Source organism: Corvus kubaryi, unplaced genomic scaffold (assembly GCF_017639235.1).
Source record: "Corvus kubaryi isolate FWS band 111438036 unplaced genomic scaffold, C.kubaryi_AGA036_p1.0 split1-131, whole genome shotgun sequence".
Lineage (NCBI taxonomy): Eukaryota > Metazoa > Chordata > Aves > Passeriformes > Corvidae > Corvus > Corvus kubaryi.
In genome coordinates, this window is record NW_024582073.1 from 23,212,938 (window position 1) to 23,233,936 (window position 20,999).

The 20,999-nt window shown below is 38.3% G+C and overlaps 1 protein-coding gene across 7 annotated transcripts in view; it reads right to left on the reverse strand.

The window, feature by feature from the left end:
• Positions 1-316: 316 nt before the first annotated feature.
• Positions 317-20,999, reverse strand: part of SH3BP2 (SH3 domain binding protein 2) — a 37,370-nt gene continuing 16,687 nt past the window's right edge. For 5 of the 7 annotated variants that reach the window (XM_042053441.1, XM_042053443.1, XM_042053439.1 and 2 more), the window contains 12 exons: positions 11,876-12,015; positions 10,720-10,822; positions 8,950-9,067; positions 8,281-8,351; positions 7,833-7,921; positions 6,416-6,481; positions 5,266-5,854; positions 4,274-4,382; positions 3,866-3,921; positions 3,339-3,420; positions 3,024-3,083; positions 317-2,620 (listed from right to left, as the gene is read on the reverse strand). In XM_042053441.1, the coding sequence (XP_041909375.1) occupies positions 2,483-2,620; positions 3,024-3,083; positions 3,339-3,420; positions 3,866-3,921; positions 4,274-4,382; positions 5,266-5,854; positions 6,416-6,481; positions 7,833-7,921; positions 8,281-8,351; positions 8,950-9,067; positions 10,720-10,822; positions 11,876-12,014 (1,620 nt within the window). In that variant the 5' untranslated portion in view covers position 12,015 and the 3' untranslated portion in view covers positions 317-2,482. Of the gene's footprint in view, positions 2,621-3,023; positions 3,084-3,338; positions 3,421-3,865; positions 3,922-4,273; positions 4,383-5,265; positions 5,855-6,415; positions 6,482-7,832; positions 7,922-8,280; positions 8,352-8,949; positions 9,068-10,719; positions 10,823-11,875; positions 12,016-17,113; positions 17,404-20,999 lie in introns of those variants that run through there. The other 2 variants (XM_042053438.1, XM_042053437.1) reach the window with 2 other exon arrangements.

Below are 20,999 nucleotides of genomic sequence, written 5' to 3' on the forward strand. Positions count from 1 at the left end.
TGTGGTGAAGGAATGAGGAGAGGCAAGCTGGTGAGAAATATAGGGGAGGGACTGAGCCATGTGTTCTATCTGTGTCCTTCCTCCCTACAAACACCAGAATCTTACCTGATTTGTTATAAAACAGACTAGACTAGTATGTAGGAGCAAGAGGACTTGGAAGAAAGAGTGTAAATCACTGCAGATTTGTTTGGAACATGAAGATTTTCTTCTTAGAGGGGCTAAAAATTAATTTCTCTAACTTTACTATTAGAAGAGCACAGCTACAAACAAAAACATTAAAACACACCCCCATGAAATTAAAGACAACTGCACAAAATGAGGTGAACTGGCATTGAAAGTTTATCCATTTCAGAAATCTATACATTTAGATACAAAAGGGAATTAACACAAAAATTTACATATTTGAAACTCTTGTATTACACAGGTAAAGAATGTGTTATATTTTAAATGGATGTTTACAGTTTAAAAATCTTCCAAGGGTAAGGTTGAAAAAACAATCAAATATCTGAATATGGCCCCCAAGAGAGCATACTATAAATATGACTGTCATGACAGAATGAAGTCAATTATTCCCAGACAGAGAAAATCTTACTATGTAGACAGTATGTGTGAATATTGCAAGGAACTTGAACTTATTATGATATACCTGTAACTATTTGCCAAAAAAGTTTTTAAAATGCTGTATTGCCTGACCCTTCTTTAGAGAGGATCATATCAGGGTAGCACACCACAGGGATACTAATTTAAAATAAAAGGAATTAGACTTGAAATATCCAATTTTCAACAGAATCTGAATTTTAAGTACTTCACATTCTTTACACACATAAGTCCTATTACAGTGGGAACAGATATCAAAAGACTGATATTCTGTATGTCTGTGTCTCTTGAAAAAGATGGAGGCAGAGTTTCCTGCCTCGATTCCTGTGTATGATCCTCATATTCCATCTGATTAGTAAGGAAAATTCCCTAGGGACTAAATCCTGGTTTATCATTTTCATAAAAAGCAAAGTCTTATTCTGTAATAGTTTTGTTATGATATTAAAGTTGTGACCATCTAATGGTAACAAGATTAAAATGGGCATGTATAAACCTTGAAAAGGTAACAGAAAAAAAAAAACTTTATGGATACAGATTCAGACTGCTAAAAACTAGATACCTTCTGTTTCAGGAGTGGCAGAATTTTTTTTACTATTATTACAAGTCTTGTAAATATTGTTAGAGTATGAGACCATTATGACAGTGCTTTTGGATCCACAGAATTACTTAAAAGATTATTAAAATAAATTTCTTCTCCAATAGTAATTTTGGCATAAACATCAAGCACTTGGATTTAGGATACCTGTCCCCAAAATATTAAGGAACAAATGTTAAGAGCACCCTGCTAATGTCTGACAGTAGATTAAAAACAGATTTTGTTTTGCATGCAACTACAAAATGGGTAAAAATTCTAATTATGGAAAAATTCTTGGTGGTAGACTAGGATAGTGTGTTTTGCCCTAGAACAGAGGAAAATTCAATGGGCTGACAACCTGTTCCTAAGAGATTGACCACAAGGATTTATGGAGTGATAGTAGCATCACCATTATGGTTTATGGGGTTTTTTTGTGTTTTGTTTTAAAGAACCTTTGACTATGGCAACATGAGAGAAAACTGCTAGTTGGAATTTGGGATACTCAAAAGGCTCCCTTCCCTCTCCCCTAAATCTCAAGTAGCCCTTCTCTTTTCTCATACCCTTTAAAAATACCAGTGGCACAAACCCTTCCAGTTCAGAACTAGGTAGTCGGGCTCCCATAAAGCCAAATCAATATTGTTCCACACTTATCTCAAGTGCATGTCATTAAGCAGTATGTGGGATGCCACATCCATATCAGCCAGATAGTACCTGATAGTGGTTACTGTACTCAGAAGGTACAAGTAAATATGAGGTGGCTTTAAAAAAAGCCGCATTTCCTGATCATCTTTACCTGTAGCAAATCAAATAATTTGCACAGAAATCTTCATTATGTACACATCAACTATACAAGTAATACAAAATATCTCAGTTGAGCACCAATGCTGACTTTAGGAGTACTAGCTCCAAGTCAGAGTATTAGTATTCCTTGTCACAAATAAATTCTGACATCCTTTCAGAAGTGTCCATTTTCTGGATCAGCTGTATTCAGATCACTTCTTTGTTCGTGTTCATCTTCAACATTCCAAGGAGATTAGTAATAGCAGCAGTTTTATAAAAGGTGTGGGTATCCTGGACAGCTTTCACAGCATAATCAGTTCAGGTCTTTGTAAAAGAAAAGACCATAAAATCCGCTGATCTGGACTGTAAGGCTTTACCGAGAGTTCATTAAAGGGCATTTATATAACAATTCATGTGAGAATAAATGGTGGAAACAGACTCAGTTTGTATGTGCAAACAGCAGGACGTCCAATAGCGCCAGGAGTCCAGTCCTCAGGGGCAGTAGGGTCTCAGTGAACCATGGCTGTCGTGTCACCTTGGCTTAGAGTAACCATAAGGACACCTGAGCATCAGGCTGTCATGACTGGGTAAGATGTGAGTGCTGTAGTATTCCACCAAACTTCCCATGTTCAAAAACATGATGTCTGAATCCAGATAAAACTTGCCATCCTGTTGTAGGACAAAAACATATGTAACCATTGACAGTAAGTTTCCAGCTCACTGTCTAAAGAAAAAAGGCTAAAACATCATCAGAAAGAAGTTATTTCAAACACATTACTGCTTTGCAAACCAGTCAGTCATACAAATAAGTCCAAATTAAACTCAGGACTTTAACAAGATTTCACTGGAGCTGAAATTTATGATGATACATGATGCAGCAACTAGAAAACCAGATGTGAGTACTCAAACTCTCATCCTAGATCAGATATTTGTAAATCAGCTGATTTTTACTATCAGGTGGGAACAAATTTAGACTTCAACATGTTAGTTCTGATATATACCTATATGCACACCCACTTGATACACACAGACATGTATAATCTAAAGATGCATACACAGTGCAGCTACTGACCTTTTCAAAGATTCTGTAGTTTCTCACTTTTCCTGCAGGTTCATCCCATACAACCAATACCTTGAAGAAGAAAAATGCAACATATTCAGTCTATGCTACCAAGCTCTTCTAAGTCAAGGTATTATTAAGGAACTAATTAAAATTCAGCCTAAACATTTTTTTACAAATCACTGACATTATGATAGCAATTCTCTCACATTTTCTTGCTTTAAGAATAGACCACATCTAAACTGTTAAGTACTTTGTCATATATAAGATGCAGTACATCTCAATCAAGAAGTTTTTTGGGGCATAGATTCAGCAATTGCAATTTACCTTTCCAGGCTTAGTAGATGAGTTCCTAATACAGTACAATCCATTTTGTGGTCGTCCTTGTGGGCTATTAGCTTTAAATATCCTAAAAACAACAAACAGTGACATATACTATAATTATTCCTGTACATGACATATTATTAGCAGTCAGATAAATCAAATGCTTACAGTCTTAAAATTGTTATTACAAATCTCTGGTTTGGGTGTAAAAATTCATAGTAGATCAAGCTGAAGGAAAGTCAGTGTTCTAGCACCTGAACCAGCAGTGCAGCACAGATCATCTGGCTTTCTGGTCCCATCCAGCATCCTGGCAAAATGACCTCCTCCAGATGGAGCCAAATCACATTGCATTCTCATCTCTCAAGTGATACATGAGCACTGAACTAACTTCTCTAGAAAGTGATTTCCATATTAAACATTTCAGTGTGTGTTTTAAACACAAGTTATACCTATCAAAACGATCATCGGACTACGGTTCAGCACAGGTTTTTGACAGACTTCTAAGGAATGATTTTAAAATCACATTTTACCTTTCAACTTCAAAGGATTCAGAGGTATTAAGAAATATTGAAGCAGGCAGCCCAACCTGTAAAAAATATGAAGAAAATAAGTCACTGTGTAACTGTGTAAGTCAATGACAACTCAAAACCCTAGCAATTTGTTATGCAAATAACCTACAGTTCATCAGTATCTGAAATTATTAATGGTGGTTTAATCTTTACTTTATGCTTCTTTCTCCTTTATATCCAATCTTAAACTCCATAACTTATCAAGGCATTTGCTAAAGCTCAAAAAGGAATGAAAAAAAAAATTACACAGCACTGTGTTTTCAGAAAGTTACTCTTTTCCTGAAATAATGCACTTAAAATGTTCCCAAAAGTATACATAAGCAAGGAAAAAAAAAATTATTTTAGAATAGATCATCTGCTTGATCTTACTTTTTCATAATCATCATCAGAGTCATCATCAGGTTGGCTTGGCTTGGAGGGTAGTGCTGGTTTTTCAAATGAAAAACTTCTAAAACTCTGTCCATCTGGTGGTGATCTCCTGGCAGAAACAGAATGAAAACTGAAGGATATCTCATCAGGAAAACAGAAAAATATACAAAACACTGAATGGATAGTAAACTAGAACTGAAGTTTCAGTTTAGCCCCCAAATCATGGAATCCTAGAATGGTTTAGTGTGAAAGGGACCCTAAAGACCATCTCGTTCCAACCCTCCTCCCATGGGCAGGGATACCTCTCACTAGCCCAGGTTGTTTGGAGCTCCATCCAACCTGGCCCTTCCACGGAAGGGGCATCCAAATTTTATGTGGCAATCTGTGCCAGTGCCTCACCACCCTCCCAGCAAATAATTTGTTCCCAATATCTAATCTGAACCTATACCTCCCCTCTTTCAGTTTAAAGCCATTCCCCCTTGTCCTGTCACACCATGCCCATGTTAAAAGTCCTCTCCAGCTCTTTTGTAGCCCTTTTAGATACTGGAAGGTGTTCTAAGAGTCTCCCAGGAGCCTTCTCTTCTCCAGACTGAACAATCCCAACTCTGTCAGCCTGTCCTTATAGGAGAGGTGCTCCAGCTCTTGGATCAACTCAGTGGCCCTTCTCTGGACCAGTTTCAACACGTAAACATCTTTCTTGTGTCGGGGGCCCCAGAGCTGGAGGCAGTACTTGCAGATGAATTTAGATAATCACAGATTAATTTGGGTAAGGAGAGACCTCTAGAGATCATTTAGTCCAAACTCCTGCACAAAACAGGTCCAACCAGATCAGCTAGATTCACTGCAAATTGTCAAGTAACAGGCAAAAAAAGCACAACACAGAGAGGGGTGGTGCAGGGAAGAAACACAGATGTTGGTATGAATCTGAGTGTCTAAACTTGTTAACTATAAATGACTGAGAACATATTAGTACATTGTGTTTTCATACTTACTGTAACTGGGGACATGAAGATTTTTCTGTTCTAGGCTTGACTGCAGGGGGCTGGTGGCTTGGCACAGGTGGCTTTGGGAGCACTGGCGGCACAAACAGTCCAGGTTTACCATGTTCCCTTGGCACTTTGGGCTCTGCTGGCTTTTCAGCAAGCTGTGACAGCTTGGGTTTATTGCCTGGCAGAGGAGGAGGAGTCCGCAGGGAAAGGTTTAAGTTTTTTAGCTTCTCGCATGCTTCTGGAGGAGCAAGGACTTGGACTGGAGGCAGAGGCTCTGGAGGCAGTAGGTGAGACTCTTTGCCACTTGCAGGCTTTTTGAACACAGGCAAAGGGGGCACGGGGGGCGGCTGTTCACTCAGTCTCCGGCTCGGAGATTGAATCTTTGGATTAGGTTCAGCTCGGCTCTGTAACTGGGCCTCTCTCACACCCACAAAATCCTCTAGTTTGATATCAGGTAAGCTTCTCTTAGGAGGAGGTGGTGGTACTGGTGCAGCTGGTTTGCCAGCATAGGAATGTGCCCTCGCTTCTGAGTAGGGAGATTTCCTGACGTGAGGAACGGGCGGCGGTGGGTACGCTGGGGGTAGGACCATATCTACAGAAAGAAAACCAAAAAACTTGACACACTGAGGGGGAATACAGTATGTGATCAAAAGAGACTTCTCAAATCAATTTTCTGTGTGATCTAAGATATTTCACTGGCATTGGGTCTGATAGTACTCAACATGCTGGGTAAGCATTTAACTGTCAGCACAATTCTGAAAGTTATAGGCAATAAACTCCTGATATTTTTATTCAGGCATGGCTTATGATGACTTAGCAAAGTGAAAAGTCTTTGCTAAAAATAATGTAGTCTGTTTTTTCCTTAAAAGCATTAGTGATGCTCCAGACGACTGACCAGATATAGGTCACTCCAGGCAGGAGGCCTGCAAGAAAACATGTCCCTAAAGGCATGTAATGCTTTCTATAAGAGGTTACTGCTGTTATTATAAACTTATGACCCTAAATACCTCTCAAGATTAGATACCTCTACATTACTTCAGTTATTTTGTCAGTTGGAATAGTTATGACCAATACAAAATAATAACCTGGCATTCCACAGGAATATTGCCTTCACTTGGGGGCCTTTCGTGAGGGAATCAAAGAAATCACATACCATCTTTCACTATGTCAGAAGTATCCGGCTGCAAATAAGACTCATCCTCTTCCTCCTGGTCATAATCTGCAGATAAAAATCAGTGTGTCAGACTCTGATAAGTACTTCTGGAACCAAGAAAGAATATGAAGTACTTAGGGCTCTTTAATACAAATATTTTTCAGGTATTTTTTCTAAAGAGGTGAAAAAAATTAATAGTTTTGATCCACTTCTCTGTATCTAGAATAGGTGTTTCCTTAAATTTTTATGTCAGTTAAGAAAGCCATCACTTATAACAGAGGCAGATAAACTATACTGCACATTAGTTGGGGTTTTTTTAACTTACAAGTTAAAAAATTTACTTTTTTGTGACACTTTCTAGTGTTCCAGCCTTCCTGAGAAAAGTTCAAATCAGTTGCAGAGACACAACTACATGGATGCATTGACAGAACCACTTGGTAAAAGCATAATCCCCAAAATTTAACCCTACCATAGAAACATTTATGATTTGGCAATATGAAATATTAAAAACAAGCTAAGTGATCTACAAAACAGTTTTAGTTCTTTTGCCTTGCTCTGGCAACAACAAAAACCCCACCACAACAAATGGCTTCAATTTGTGGTTTCGATGTTGCCTTTATCTGCAAATCAGAATAACCAAGCCACAAAACACACGTTACTTCCAGGCAGTAATTTCTCATCGTTGATTATAAAAGAAGCCTGAAGGACAATATGCAGAAGAATGCCCTACAAAAAGGTAAGAATATCTGATAAAAATCAGTTATTCTAATATTCCTAATTTAAACTTCTACTAGACCTCTTATCATCATTCATCTTGCATACAACCCTTCCCTCCCATAAACACAGAAGGACTAAACTACAACCCCACATGAAATGCTGATGAGTCTGTTCTCCTCTGTTTGCAGCAATGGAACCGGATTTCCTAACAAGACCCATTCCTGCCCTTTTGTCCTAGTCAGGAAGAATAGTCAGGAATTTCCTTTCAGGAAATGAGAGTTCTTGCTCCCATCAACACTGCCCTTAGAAATCTGAAAGGGCAGATGGGAAAAGGCTTAGTAAAGGATCTCAGTTGAACCTCGAGGCAAGGTTTCTCATGTTGGCTTTCACAAACATATTTCTTGCCTAGGAGCTCCATTGCTGAAATATGCTGTGAATGCCTACCTGACAGGCTGTCATGTCCTCACTTTTAATTAAGCTCCTTGAAGGATATGAAATTCTTTAGTTTATTTGTACCAACAGTCAATGGCACAGAACAGCTGTTTCGGATTGAACACTACAACAGAGACACACCTTGTAAAAAAACACCAGTTAAAAATTGGATCAGTTCACTTAAGATATGGGAATAATTCCTGCAGAATTCAGGAGAAATAAATAAGCAAACAAAGAAGCCTTATTTATCAGTGTCTAAATTTGTCACCTTCATTATCTGCTGAATGATGGGAATACTTGATGTCAATGGGACGTTCTACTGAGCCATAGAAACTGTCTGCATCAGAACCAGAGTCGCTGCAAAAGAAAGGACAGTTACTTCTGTTTAGCAGGACTGCAGCACTGGAAAGGAATGCTGGAAAAGCAGAAGCAATCTGTTCCTATTTCCCAATTAACAGTCAAATATGTTGCTGCTGTCTTTTAAAAGATTTAATTTGTTTTACACAAAGCTGACATTTAAAGTACTCTTTGTGAAAAGATTTGGTTTTTTCTTCATATTCTTTAAAGTATAAATTAGGAAGGGCTTTTCTTCTTGGGTCTTACTGCACCTGTTTGTATTTAACAGGAAGCTACTTGCAGGTGCAAAAAGCTTAGAACACCACTGTCAAGAGCTAGTGCGAAAGGGTAAAAAGCCAATAAAGAGTAAGGGTTTATACCTGAATTCTGTCATTGTTTCTTTCTTCTCATGGTAGTGATCAATTTCCCTCCTCAAGGACAGCATCCAATTCTAAACAAAAATAAAAATACGACATTCAACATATCAATCTTTAAATCATTAAACACAGATGTATCTTGTCTTCTGTAAGAACAGAGTTAAGTTCAGAGAACATACATTGAAATAGTATTTAGCCATGACTTTTTATTGAAAGGACTCATCACTCAGATGTTTTGATTGTAGAAAATGCTGTAGTAACATACTGAAATATTAAGTTTTCAGTTTACAAATTTCAGGCTCTTATTCCGAAAGCCAGGTATATATTCATAGTATGTTTATGGGTGAGAGATTTCACTGAACAGTTCTCATAGTTTATCAAAGGCTTAACGTATCATTACTTTTTCCTTGGTAAAAAATAAATATGGAATATGTATTAAATATGGAGAAACCCATACCATCTAGCATGTCACTTACAGCCATTCCCTAAACCACAAGCTGAATCGACACTAACTTAATAGTTGAAACTTCAGACATGATTTTCAGAGGAGCCCAAACAACTAGGTATATGAATGTCAGTGACAGCTGCATTTCCAGTTCATTTAGACTTTAGGGAAGTCCAAGATCCACTTTTTGCTTCAAGGAAAATTCTATTGCAAAAGAAGAAAGTTACCTTTCTTTCATCTTCAGAAGAAGCTGAAAAAAACCATGTCCTGTGCTTCTTGCTTATGTGAACTAACTTGAAAGGAAACACATTGCTTGATGTTGTCTCCTCAGCTGCCCGCATAACCCTGAGAAACAGAATAACCAATACAGAAACGCCTTAATCTATAAAATTGATGCCACTATACAAGTCATAAAGACTGGCAGAAAGCAGTTTTACTGGCCAGTTTTGCCTTATGAAAAATAACCCCCAAGCCCAGAAAAATACCACAGAAATCCCCATATGTGCATTTGCAGTATTTCTCCATTATTGTGGTAGAAAGGACAATGCAAAAGGAAGAACACTTGTTGATCCACCAACCAGACTTTTATGAACAACTGCTTTGACTTGTTCAAGAGTTAATGAACCATATTAATTCACAAGCATCACACACTGTAAGAGGTACTCCAGGTGCTTGTGGTCCTTATTTCAAGAAGGCACTATTTCAGAGGAGAAATCAAAACACGTTTCCCATGAAATAAGGAAAAACTATGAATAAAGGTAAACTTAATTTTTACATGTTTCCCTTACAAACACTTTATTACACATTTCTTATTATTTTAAAACAAGCATAACTTAACCTCTTTCTTTTTTGTGTGTGTAAGGAATTTCCTCATTTGGGACTTTTAGGGGGAAAAAAATTTAAAAACTCTTATGCAACTACTCAGTCTTTCAGGTCTTTCATTTCAAATTGTTTTCCAGTAATGCTTGTCTGTGCATTATACTAATCAAAGCCTGGTCCCTACTCCAACCAAGGTCTCTACAAGGCTGCTAGAATTAAGATACATAAAAAGGAATGAACAGTCTCTAGCATTTACAAATTCCATCATATTGTTCACATTCATGTAGATTGCAGAAGCTGGTGTCATGACCAAATTACAGGGTGGATTTCTTCTACAAATTAATCTTGAATTTTTAACTACCTACAGTGTTTACAAGTGCATTCCCCTAAAATATGCCATTAGGGTTCTCAGTTAGAAAAGTTCTCACAATTCAAGAAAAGATGATTCCTTATTCCACAAATCTGAGAACATATTATAGTACAAGATATATACAAATACAATGAAATTGCAGTGGTTAGGATCAATGCAGTGATATTTCTCTACATTCTCTCTCTCATTAAACCTTTCTTAGCATCAATTTCAACAGCAATTCCCTAAAGTTATGGTGGACTTATATTAGTAGGCCTCGTACTTACACTGCACTCAGATTCTGACAGTACTGGCTAACTTGAAAGCCACATATTTTTGTCTTCAACTTGCAGAGTAAATATTAAGATTAAAATGTGTCGTGAAATGAGTCAGACATCTTGCACATGCTTTCTCTCATTTATCACACTGTAGTTGATACAGTTTCGACACTAACTAAAGTTGCTGAACCAGTAGCTCCATCAATTTTCTCTTCTGATTCCTCTCTGGTCACTACAGAACAAAGATGGTTTGTCTGAAAGAATCCACATCTATCTGCACGTGCAGCCTGCATTAATCAGTAGCAAGAGTAAGCCCATTGCAATTCAAACAGCTTTACTGGTTAAATTACAGAAGAGAAAGGCTACCCGCTTGCCAAGCACAGGAAACATCATATATACAATTTGGAAGGAATACATCTCTTGGAATCTAAGATCAATGCTTAACTCAAACAACAGATGTAGCAGTGTTTAACTTCATTAGAAATGAAAGCTGTAGCCCCTAGCATTAAGTAAAAGGAGCTTGGGTGTTAACAAAGTTCCTTGGCACTCACCTGTTGTAACCTTTCAAAGAAAATGCACCCTGGGGAGATGCAGATGTGCTGCTCTTAAAATAGTAGATACATCCTTCGTGGATAATCACAAATCTCAATGGCCCTGAAAAGGTAAAAAATGAGCAAAATATAAATCCAAGGGCAGCAGAATAACTAGAACCTCTTAGCCTGGGTAGAATCATTGTTTAAGATTTTAGTAATCATATTAATCGCTGCAAATGAGCACAAACTAGTTAAGTGACAGCTTGTTGATGATCAGTCACACAGTGAAGCTGTCCATTCGCAGTTTTGGTACTAAGGGTAATATTTGATTCCCTCACTTGAGAGGCAGCTGATCTGAAAACTTCAAAAGAAGCCTCAGAGCCTGCAGGCCTGACCTCCACCTGTGCTCCTTCACTAGTGAAATAAGCAATAGCAGGAAGGCAGCCACAGGCTACAAATACATACTTACATCCATCCCAAAACCGGTATCTCCCTCTCTTCTTTTACCTCAAGTACATAATGCTGCCAATAAAATGATATCCTATTTTCTTTTTTTGAAAGAGGCCAAGACTCTTTCCCTTATCAAAGACAGTAGCCTTTGCCCTTAACTATATAAGTATAGTTTCATCATAAACAAGGATACCAAATGAATAGCATATAAATAAACCCAAAATCTGAACTCTTCCCCATGTAAATAGGCTCTGATTTCAGAAGAAATTACTGTTTTTAAGTACAGGCCAATGTTGGCAGTGAGAAAATTTCCATTTCACAACAGCAGTAGGAGATGGGGATATTTTTTCCAGTACAGAAAAACCAACTGGAAAAAAAAAGCTGAGTACTAATTTCTTTCAGAAAAAAGTATTTGAAATTGATACATGTCCTGGGAATCTGTTTGTCTTGAAAATCTTACTTGTGAAGGACTTGAGAAGAAAACTAAACAAGTAAAATTAAATCAGCCCCAACATTTATTATCTAAGATTTCCAGTTCCAAAACAATTAAAGGAAAATCTTTCAATGTGAGTCTTTCATACATATATTCCAGTATAATTGTATTCCAGTCCAGACAAAGTGGAAGAACAGCTTCAATAAGTTGTCTGCTAACATGAAGTCTGTTACTGGCCCCAGAGGCAAACATTTAAAACATTTAATTTAGTTAATACCTTATTCAACTTACATTTCAGGATCTGCAGCTGGGTGCCTCCTTTTTTATGAAGATACCCTGATTTGGTGACTCCTCCAGGCATTGTCAGAAGGTTTTGTGCTCCAATTGCCTTCATTGGGACTGGCCAGACCTGTTCCTGTGAGGCCATCATTCTGCAATTTAGAATAATTAAAAACAGTTTAAAACCCGGATTGTACTTTAAGGAATGAGTACTGAGAAGCTTGTTTCCTTAAACAAGCTTTCCAAACAACTAATGTGGTTCAGCACTCAAGAATGTAAGACAGACAGGGTGTTCAAAGATTCCAGGAACTTTGTAATGTATAAAAAAATGTGGTGCAAAAAGCCCCGATTTATTTTTATACAGCTCTCAAAAGTGATTGACAGCTGTTGAAACAAAGGAAAAGTGCTTAGTAAATGTTACTTAAATATTTATGTTTTTAAAATACTCCAGATAACACCACGAGACTTAATCAGGCAGGTGACTGGAAACAAAATTGGTTTCTTCTCCCAAGTGCTACATGATACATGTATACACAATGTTATTTTATGTACAACAAGGGAATCAAGTCAAAGTTTAGCAACTACAGCATCCAATACTACTTACTCCTGATATTTACATGTTTTATTCTTTAACTCTTAATTCTTTAATTAAAGGATTAGTATATAATCTCATACTGGATGTTATATGCGACAGCATCCTCTGCAAATGAAGTTCCTCTCAGATTGCTGCAGTCTTCAATTTAATTTATTTATCAATTATTAATGTAATGTTCCATCAAGCATCTCTGCAGTTACCACTCTTTCTGCTGACATCTTAAACCAAAAAGCTCTGTTTCTTAGGTAGTAACTTTTTCTGATATATTGTTATGAGCCCTTTCTTTCTTCAACTGGTAACAAAACTAGGCTAAAAATCCTACTGTGTCATGGAGAAAAGAAACCATGCGTGGACAGAATGGAAATTTTGACCTAGACATAAAAGGGTCTGTTATCATCTGGTGTAGGGCTGGTAAAAGGCAAACTAATGAAGTTCCAGTTAATTTCTGATAAAGGAATGATGGTTTAGTACTAATAAGCTTTCAGTGGAGGACTGAAATTTAACGGATCTTGTTCGTTTCTCCTTTACTGAAAAGGGACAGTAAGGGAGGTAAATAGTGAGGCTCAGCACAGAATCCAAGAGCCTCAGCACAACACCCTACCCAAGCACGTGTCCCTCCAACCTAAAATGGCTTTTCCCATTCTGACAAGAATGAGGAAGTGTTTCAGATTTGTTGAGGAGCAACTGCAAAGTACACATCCATTGTATGGGTTAGGAAAAACAGACATGCAAGTCAACGGACCCTTTAGTGGATCAGTTTAGGATTTAGATCTAACTGCTTGCCATTTGCCGATGACACACGTGGGAAAGAGTGGAAATTCCTAGCAATTTCTACCAGGAGAGTTTAAACTAAATTAAATTCTCTAGGCAGCCTAGAAGACTTAATCACAAAAATTAGGTTTTGGTCCCCAGTGTTATGAAGCAGGCACAGCCAAAGATAGGATCCAAGACCCTAAAGAGGCTCTCACAGCAGACAGGTCAAGGCACCATGGTACCCCAATTTTCCCCCAGGACCTCACTGCTCACCAAAAGGTAAGTTACTTTTGTTCTATTCAGCTATATCCTTTCGTCTGCTGTTTCCTCCCTATCTTTATTAAATGACCGAGATCTTTCCAAGCTGAGTTATTTCCTCCTCCACCTCAATGAAATTTCTAGCAACAGCAATGTGTTAACAGGTCCAAAAAGGGACTACTCACATATTTTAAGCTTTTAAGAATAACAACCAAAAAAAATAGCAGCAGAAATTAACATCCCCCCTGCCCCGCTAAATCCTTTAAATTACTTCTCCACATCTTGCAGAAAAGTTGAAGTGAGGGAAATGGAGAGTGTTACCCAGCTGGCTGCTGACACCAAACCACACTAATACTGCTAAGAGTGATTTCCTTGAAATAAGGATTGCAAAGGCAAGTCCTGGGTGTACATTACCCTAGGTAAATACAGAAAGCAGAAATATTTGTCCCGGTCATGTTGGCCTTCTGTAGGGCAGTACTCCCTAAAGCATGTCTGGATGGGCAATTTCTCCTCTACCTGAAAAGCCAGAATTTAAGGCAGACAGGAAAAAAAAAAAAATACGGAAGCAGAGGAGCGAGCAAGCAGGGGAAAAAAAAATTATCCAGTTCTACAGTGTGATGACTACAGGATTTAACTGACAGGAAAGGACAGCAGAGTATCAGGTTCTGCTTCCTCTTTTCACAATGATTTCTTACTTTCGGCAACTTACTATAAAACAGTCCTGAAAATAGAGACCAAAACCTAGAACTTCCCCAGCCCAGCTAAGTGAATAAAAGAAGTGAGTAAAAGGAGACAAGGCTGAAATCCATATCACCAAGTATACATTACATGAACTAAAGAGCCCACCTACTGCACCAGGCTTTTCAACAGATTTAGAGGCAGCTAAGCCTATTATCTGGATTTCAGTGTGGCTTATAACACTCCCCATCACATCTGTACACTCCTCAAGCACTTTCATTTGAAGGCACATAGCAGACACTTAGGGAAAACTTCAGTATTCTGAGTTGAAATCTTTGAGTTATGTTGCTAAAATCCATTTAAGTACTTTGAACCTAGCCCCAGGAAGATTTTTCTTCTTTTCTTGACTGCAGAAAAGAGCTCTGTAAGGACAGATGTCGCTATTTTGCATCAAACCGCTGGGAGAAAGCTGTCAAAACAAATCTAACTGCAGAATATTTATTGTAGGGGTGGAAGAGTAGAAGGAAAAAATGGAAGCTCGAAGATTTTTGTGGTCTTAGCATCTACAGTATGGTTTCCTTTAGCTCACTTAATGGTTCACTCAGCTTTTGATATTCCTGTTGTAACTTCTTTACTACATTACACCAAGAACAGATGGATGTTGCATTACCAGGTATGCACCATAGCAGTCACTGAAGTCACTGCAGAGCCTGTTAACTTCAGCATTACTGAGAACAGAAGGATATTTCCCAGTTGTTTCTTACGCAGTTACACTTTTACACTACATGTCAAAGCCCCCGTTACACATTTTTGCCTCTGGCACATAGGAGAGTCTCTTCCATCGGGCTGACAACCAAGTTAACAGAAAGGGCTCACGCAGTGCAGCCAAAGCTGCTCCTGACACTAGTCCTCTATTACAAACAGAAGGCAACATCTCCCATGCAGTGTTTGGTAAAAGCTTCTAGTAAAAGCCACATGCTTTATTCCTCTTCCCACTCACCAAGGAACTAGATGCCTATTTTTTAATCCATTTTTCCACCAAACCCCAAACCCATTGCATGTGGCTATTGAATGAATCGTCTCCCCCATTGAACGGAACCCTCAGAACCAGAAGACGATGGCAGCAGACAGGGAAAGGTCTTGCATCACTCTGTTTTTCAGGTGATCCCCATGACAATTCTATGCCTGTGAGGGAGATGAAAGGCCTTGGAGTGTAGTAGGAGAAATAGTAGAACAGCAGTTTCTAGGATGTGATTCATGATTCAAGGGTGCTTTTTGGAAAGATGGAAGGGTACAATCAGCATTTTGGAGCATGATACAGAGCTTATACAGTTACCATTGTAACTTCTTCATGTATACAAACTGGTCTGCCAGACTGAAAACCAAGCCAATTTGCAGTGTATTGCTAATGTATCAATGAAGTCAGTCCAAGTCTATCACATGAGTATACTTTTCTCAAACACTATCGCAATGAGCCATTCTTTATTTCAAAGTACCCTGAAAGTTAAACAGCGTGAAAAAAAGTGAAACTACACACTTAATCATATAACCAGGATAAGGCCAGTCAGATGCAGAAATATTTTCTGAATCATAGTGCTGCTACAAAGCTCAAACTCTGAATGGATAGTAGACTTCTGTTATTGTGTAGTAGGTAAATGTATACACCTCTGAAGCAATTTCAATCTATCCCCTCACTCAGAGGATAGGGAATAGCTATATTGGAGGCTAGGGCATAATTTTACAGGCTAAAAGTCCCTCCATGAGTAAAATCTTGCCACATTAAAAATTTGGATTACATTACAGAAGAACACTTACCCTCTTGGCCTTAAGAGCTACTGGCATTCAGCCCAATTAAAACAAATACAAGCTGATTCAATTAAGGATTGCATCCTGGAAGAGTCCTCAGTTCTTGCTTAACTTCAGCAGAATATATGGCAGATGTGATCATCTCCCCGTCTCGCAGTATATAGGCGTTAAAAAACATTACCCTCATCTCTGAGACTACAGCTGCCAAAAGTCATTTTAAAAGTTCTCACTTGTTATAACAATATTTATGATCTGTCCTGGAGCCCAGTTTGGTCATGCTGGAAAAAACAAAAAAACGGCCTCCAAAATACAAAAAGTAAACCTGATCTGAATTTGTAACAATGTTCTCTATGCCAATTACATCTGAGAACTTATAAAACTGTAACCTCATAACCTCTAGTCTTTAAATTTTACTTGCAAGTAAAAACTAGCTAAGCCAGATGCTAGTTTACTTCTGAATATATAACTTAGAAATGACATGACATATATAATACATCACTTACAGAAATGAATGTATTCCTCACATCCTGCACAGGGAGACTGAAGTATCAGTCGCTACAAAAGGGTTTACCAAAAATGAGGCAGCATTACACACTGCAGAACAGGAAAAGTTTCCCCTATGTGCTCTCAGCAATTCTGAGCAAGAATGATTTCTCTGATTCAACCATCTAAACATTTACCATCTGTTCTTCAAACTATTTTCTGCAGAATTATCAGGTCTCTTGTCCATTTATTAACTATTCTCCAGTACTTCTGAAATACTTTTCCATATCTCTCCTACATTTTTGGCTACACATTCCATTTCCTAATACTTCTAACAGCCCCTTTCACAATACTCAGAAAGATTAATAGCACAGTACAAACATTGAAGTAAAAGAAAAATCTTACAAGACAAAGGGAACAGAGAACTAAGCCCTACTGAAATACATTGTATAACTAAATTTACTCTCTTTAACTTGCTTCAACTTGCTTTTCTTTTCTGGCAAAAGCTTTCAACCAACAACCCACTCATCTCTTCCCCCTCCAATTCTTTATCTTTCCATTTTCTGCATGAGTTAAAAGTATTTTAGCCCAGACACCATACTCTACTCGTAGCTGTAGTCGGTTCTCTACCTGAAGGAGAAAAGATGACAGAAATACAAGCCACAAAAAGCACTAACCTGGTGACCTTGTCTGATCGACACATAGTTTTTCTGCTGACAGTTTCACCGAATGATTGTTTCCTTTGTGATGACAAAGCCATTAACAACTTATGACCCCTCTCAGGCATGGCAGGAACATCTCTGCATTTCTCCCACGTTTGGGTATTCCCAGGTTGAAAGCCACAGCTGTAGCTGCTGTCTGCTCAACACACAAAAGGAAAAGAAACCCTGCCCCAACTGCTTGTGCATCTGCACTGCAGCCAAAAGTGACGCCGAGGCAATGACTTGTTTCCTTTGTTACTTCCTGTTTCCCCCACTGTCAGTGGGCAGCACTATCTTTGTCAGATTTCCCAGCTTCCCAGAGAGGTTATAAATCAATTCCTGCATAGCTGAAACCTCTGACAGACATCAAGGTAGAAAGAAGACGGGATTTTCCAGTGCTCATTGTCTTCCTTCTCACCTTTCAATCGACCACTTTCCTATGGGAGAAAAAGAAAGTTGTCCTTTTTTCTCTCAGTGTACTCTGGCTCTCACACTGGCAGAGGCACAGATCAGAAATGCTGCCTGTGCTCCAGAAGAGCCTGTGCCTCAGGTACTTGCACTGCACCACAGAACTGTAAATATTTCATCTGTTTTCTCCCCCAGAGTTGGAGCTTGTCCTTCCCTCTTCAACCCAAGAAAATCAAAATCACCATTCTGAAAAATTCTGCAGCACAGACATACTTTAGAGCAAGTCTTGCCTGTACATTTGATGCTACACAAACCACAAAAGACAATAAAATTTGAATTCAAGAGGCTTACAATGCACAAATCTACAGGACAAATATTATCAACTGATGATGAATAAATAGCATTGTTTTACACTTATTTTCATCTGGAGTTCTTAAAAGGCTTCAAGTGTTTCACTGACTTGTTTAGATTTAAACAATATTCCAGGCTCAAAAGTTTGAACAAGACAGAAACAACTAGCAAGTTTCACAGTGATGAACAAAAAAAGTATGTCAAGAAAAGTTTACTTCACATATTTTTGGGGAAACGGACATGAATCTGTACCCCAAAATAGAAGGAAGAAGTCTCCATACAACATCCCTTTTTGTAAGCTACCCAACAGTCAAAGCACAAAAGAAAGTAACTTTCAGATACTGCTCATGGCTGTATGGGCTAGAAAAACAGTTCTCTCACCACAGGGCACCTACCAGGCTCTAGAGAAGGGGAAATTAAACCACAAATACCACACACCTGTTGTCAGCCAAAAGGATCAGCATATCAACACAAAGATCCCAGTACTCTTCAGTAAGGATCAATATCCATTTGTCTCAGTGGCTTAACAGATTTTTCACACAGAAGAAGAGTACAGCTCAGTGGTTTGTGAATTAAATTCACTTGTTTTATTTGCTACCGTATCAGTTACCCATTGAAGGCATACGCTCTAAAGCAATCTTTCCTCTCTGACTTCTCTGTTATCTAAGCATACTCTTCTAAACTGGCATTAGAATCTTTGCAAGCTTTATCTCCAACTCAGTAAAAAAACTAGAATCAGAACGACAGCACTTGAGTATATGTAACACTGGAAAAAACCCTTCAGTTCTTCTTTCCCTTTTCTGATGTGACACACCTAACTCTTGGTTTTTCCCTCCAAACTCCACAACTTACAGTACCACGGTCTTTGGCTTCAACAGTCTCATTAAACCTTGCCTCCTTTATCCAACATGTGTTTCTGAGGTACTGCTTTTCCTCTCTAACCTTTCTGATGCTGTCCTCTCTATTTCTTCATTTTAGTACTCAGAGATGCAGCAGGATTTTTCATTTCAAGTTCCAAGATCCCATTTCAACTTCTCTGGTGATTTCCAACACCATCAAGATGTTCCCAGAGTCAGAACAGAAGCCACTTCACACACATGCAAGCTGGTGTTCCACCAAGGAACAACCAAAGTAGTTTAAATGTTTCACAGTTTTGGGAGACTGAAAATTCAGCTTTCTAGAAGAAACATTTATCAGAAGGATTGTATTCCAGAATTGCAAATAAGGAATCTGAAAAGACATGAAAACTCTATGGATTTGATTGACATGTCTGCCAGGGAAGTGAAAGCATTAAATATATCCTTCTTCACAAAGCAAAATTCTGTTATGCACGGACCTTTGGTATAAGGTTTTCAGACCACTAACCTTCACTTGTCCCCATGAAATCAGTGGTGAGAAGTAGCCTTGCACCAAGATAGCCGAGGGAGAACTTCACTCCAAAGGAGATACTTCTCTTCTTTAACATTATAAGATATCACTCAGATAGCCTTAAAAGGAAGAACCAAAGCATCTGGAACCAACACCTGGATTTCATTCCAGCAGGGCCGCTGCCCGAGGAAGTCAGCCAGTGTTCTCTGCCATTATCAGGAACAGCTCTTGCTGGCAGTCAAAAGCAATCCTACTTATCATTAGTTAATGGGATGCGAGGGCACAAACACATCTGGCAGAACACTGTCCTTGCCAGTAAAAATTCACTTGTCTCACCACAGCTCACAGGGCTGAGCTGTGTCTGCAGCAGGGGCGCTTCCTCTTGCTGACAAATTTACAGGAAACTGCAAGAACGGACTGTAAATAAAAGCAGCACAAGAAGAGCACAGCAACAAGCAAGGCAGAAAAATTAACAAAGCACTAAAAAATTAAAATAGCATGAAAAACACTTTCTTCCAGCTGCAGCAAGTCAGCTCAGTAGTTAAGTTCCACTCAGAATAATGTAAGAATTCATACATTATATATTTCCATAAAAGCCAACCGTATAGTAAGACATTAAGGAAGGATGTTCTGTTAATCCTTTACTGACTTTAATGTTTGGATCAGGAGTAGATTATTCGAAGTTTTATTATTTTATTGATTCTACCAAACAAGTTTAGACCCAAGTTTCTAGATGACAGTGGAAACACAGACATTATATTGAGAGATAATATATTTGTCAGCTGCATACTTCACAAGTGCAGATTGTAAAAAATCAAGGGTAAATTACTCGCCTGAACCCTTCATTTATTAAGTAAGGCAGTCTCGTGAAAATACAAATAACCATGCATCAGAACTATTTCTGCTGGGTGAACTGCATTATTATCTTAAAAAAAAAAAAAAAAAAAAAAGATAAATCAGCAACAAGGAGAAGAAACGAGGCCAAAACTTCCAAAAATCCTCTTTCAATGTCAAAAGAATTCATATACTTTAAATTTCAACTATCATCCCTTCCTTCAACTTACTTTAGAAGACCTGAAGAAGTCCTAATAATATTTTTACTTATTTATTACATATACTTAAAATAGGTAGCTGAAGTCTTGATAACATGTACTTAATCTAAACCCAAGAAACACTTCAAGTCAGAAAGCTTCCAAGTTTCTACTTATTCTCCAGTGGCTCTTAGGTTCTGAACATCTATAGACATATTGTTGGCTTGGAACTTAAGAAAAAGCCAGCCAGCACTGGTCCACAATAAGTAAGTCATACCTCAGAGAAAGAGCATATCAATTTTAAAACAAAGTTTTAACTTTTCATGATTGTTTCATCAGTTTGGCACACATCCTAGAAGATATCATCATGACTGATTTTGGGATACAGTTAATGTCATATATTGCTCAAACATCTGTAAAACAAAGTAGAGTCACAAAGTACTTGCAGTATGTGCATAGCTTCTAAAAAAGCAAATTAGATTGTGCAGCTGGAAGACAAAAACCATCTGCAAACTCTCAATATAAGGACATTCTTATTTAACAGGTTCACTTACACCAGCCAGCCTTGAAAAATAATGCAGGGCTTTATATTAATGTATTGTAGGGCCCCTCACTCCCAGAAAGACATTGAAGGGCTGGAGCGTGTCCAGAGAAGGGCAATGGAGGTGGGGAAGGGTCTGGAGCTCAAGTCCTGTGAGGAACAG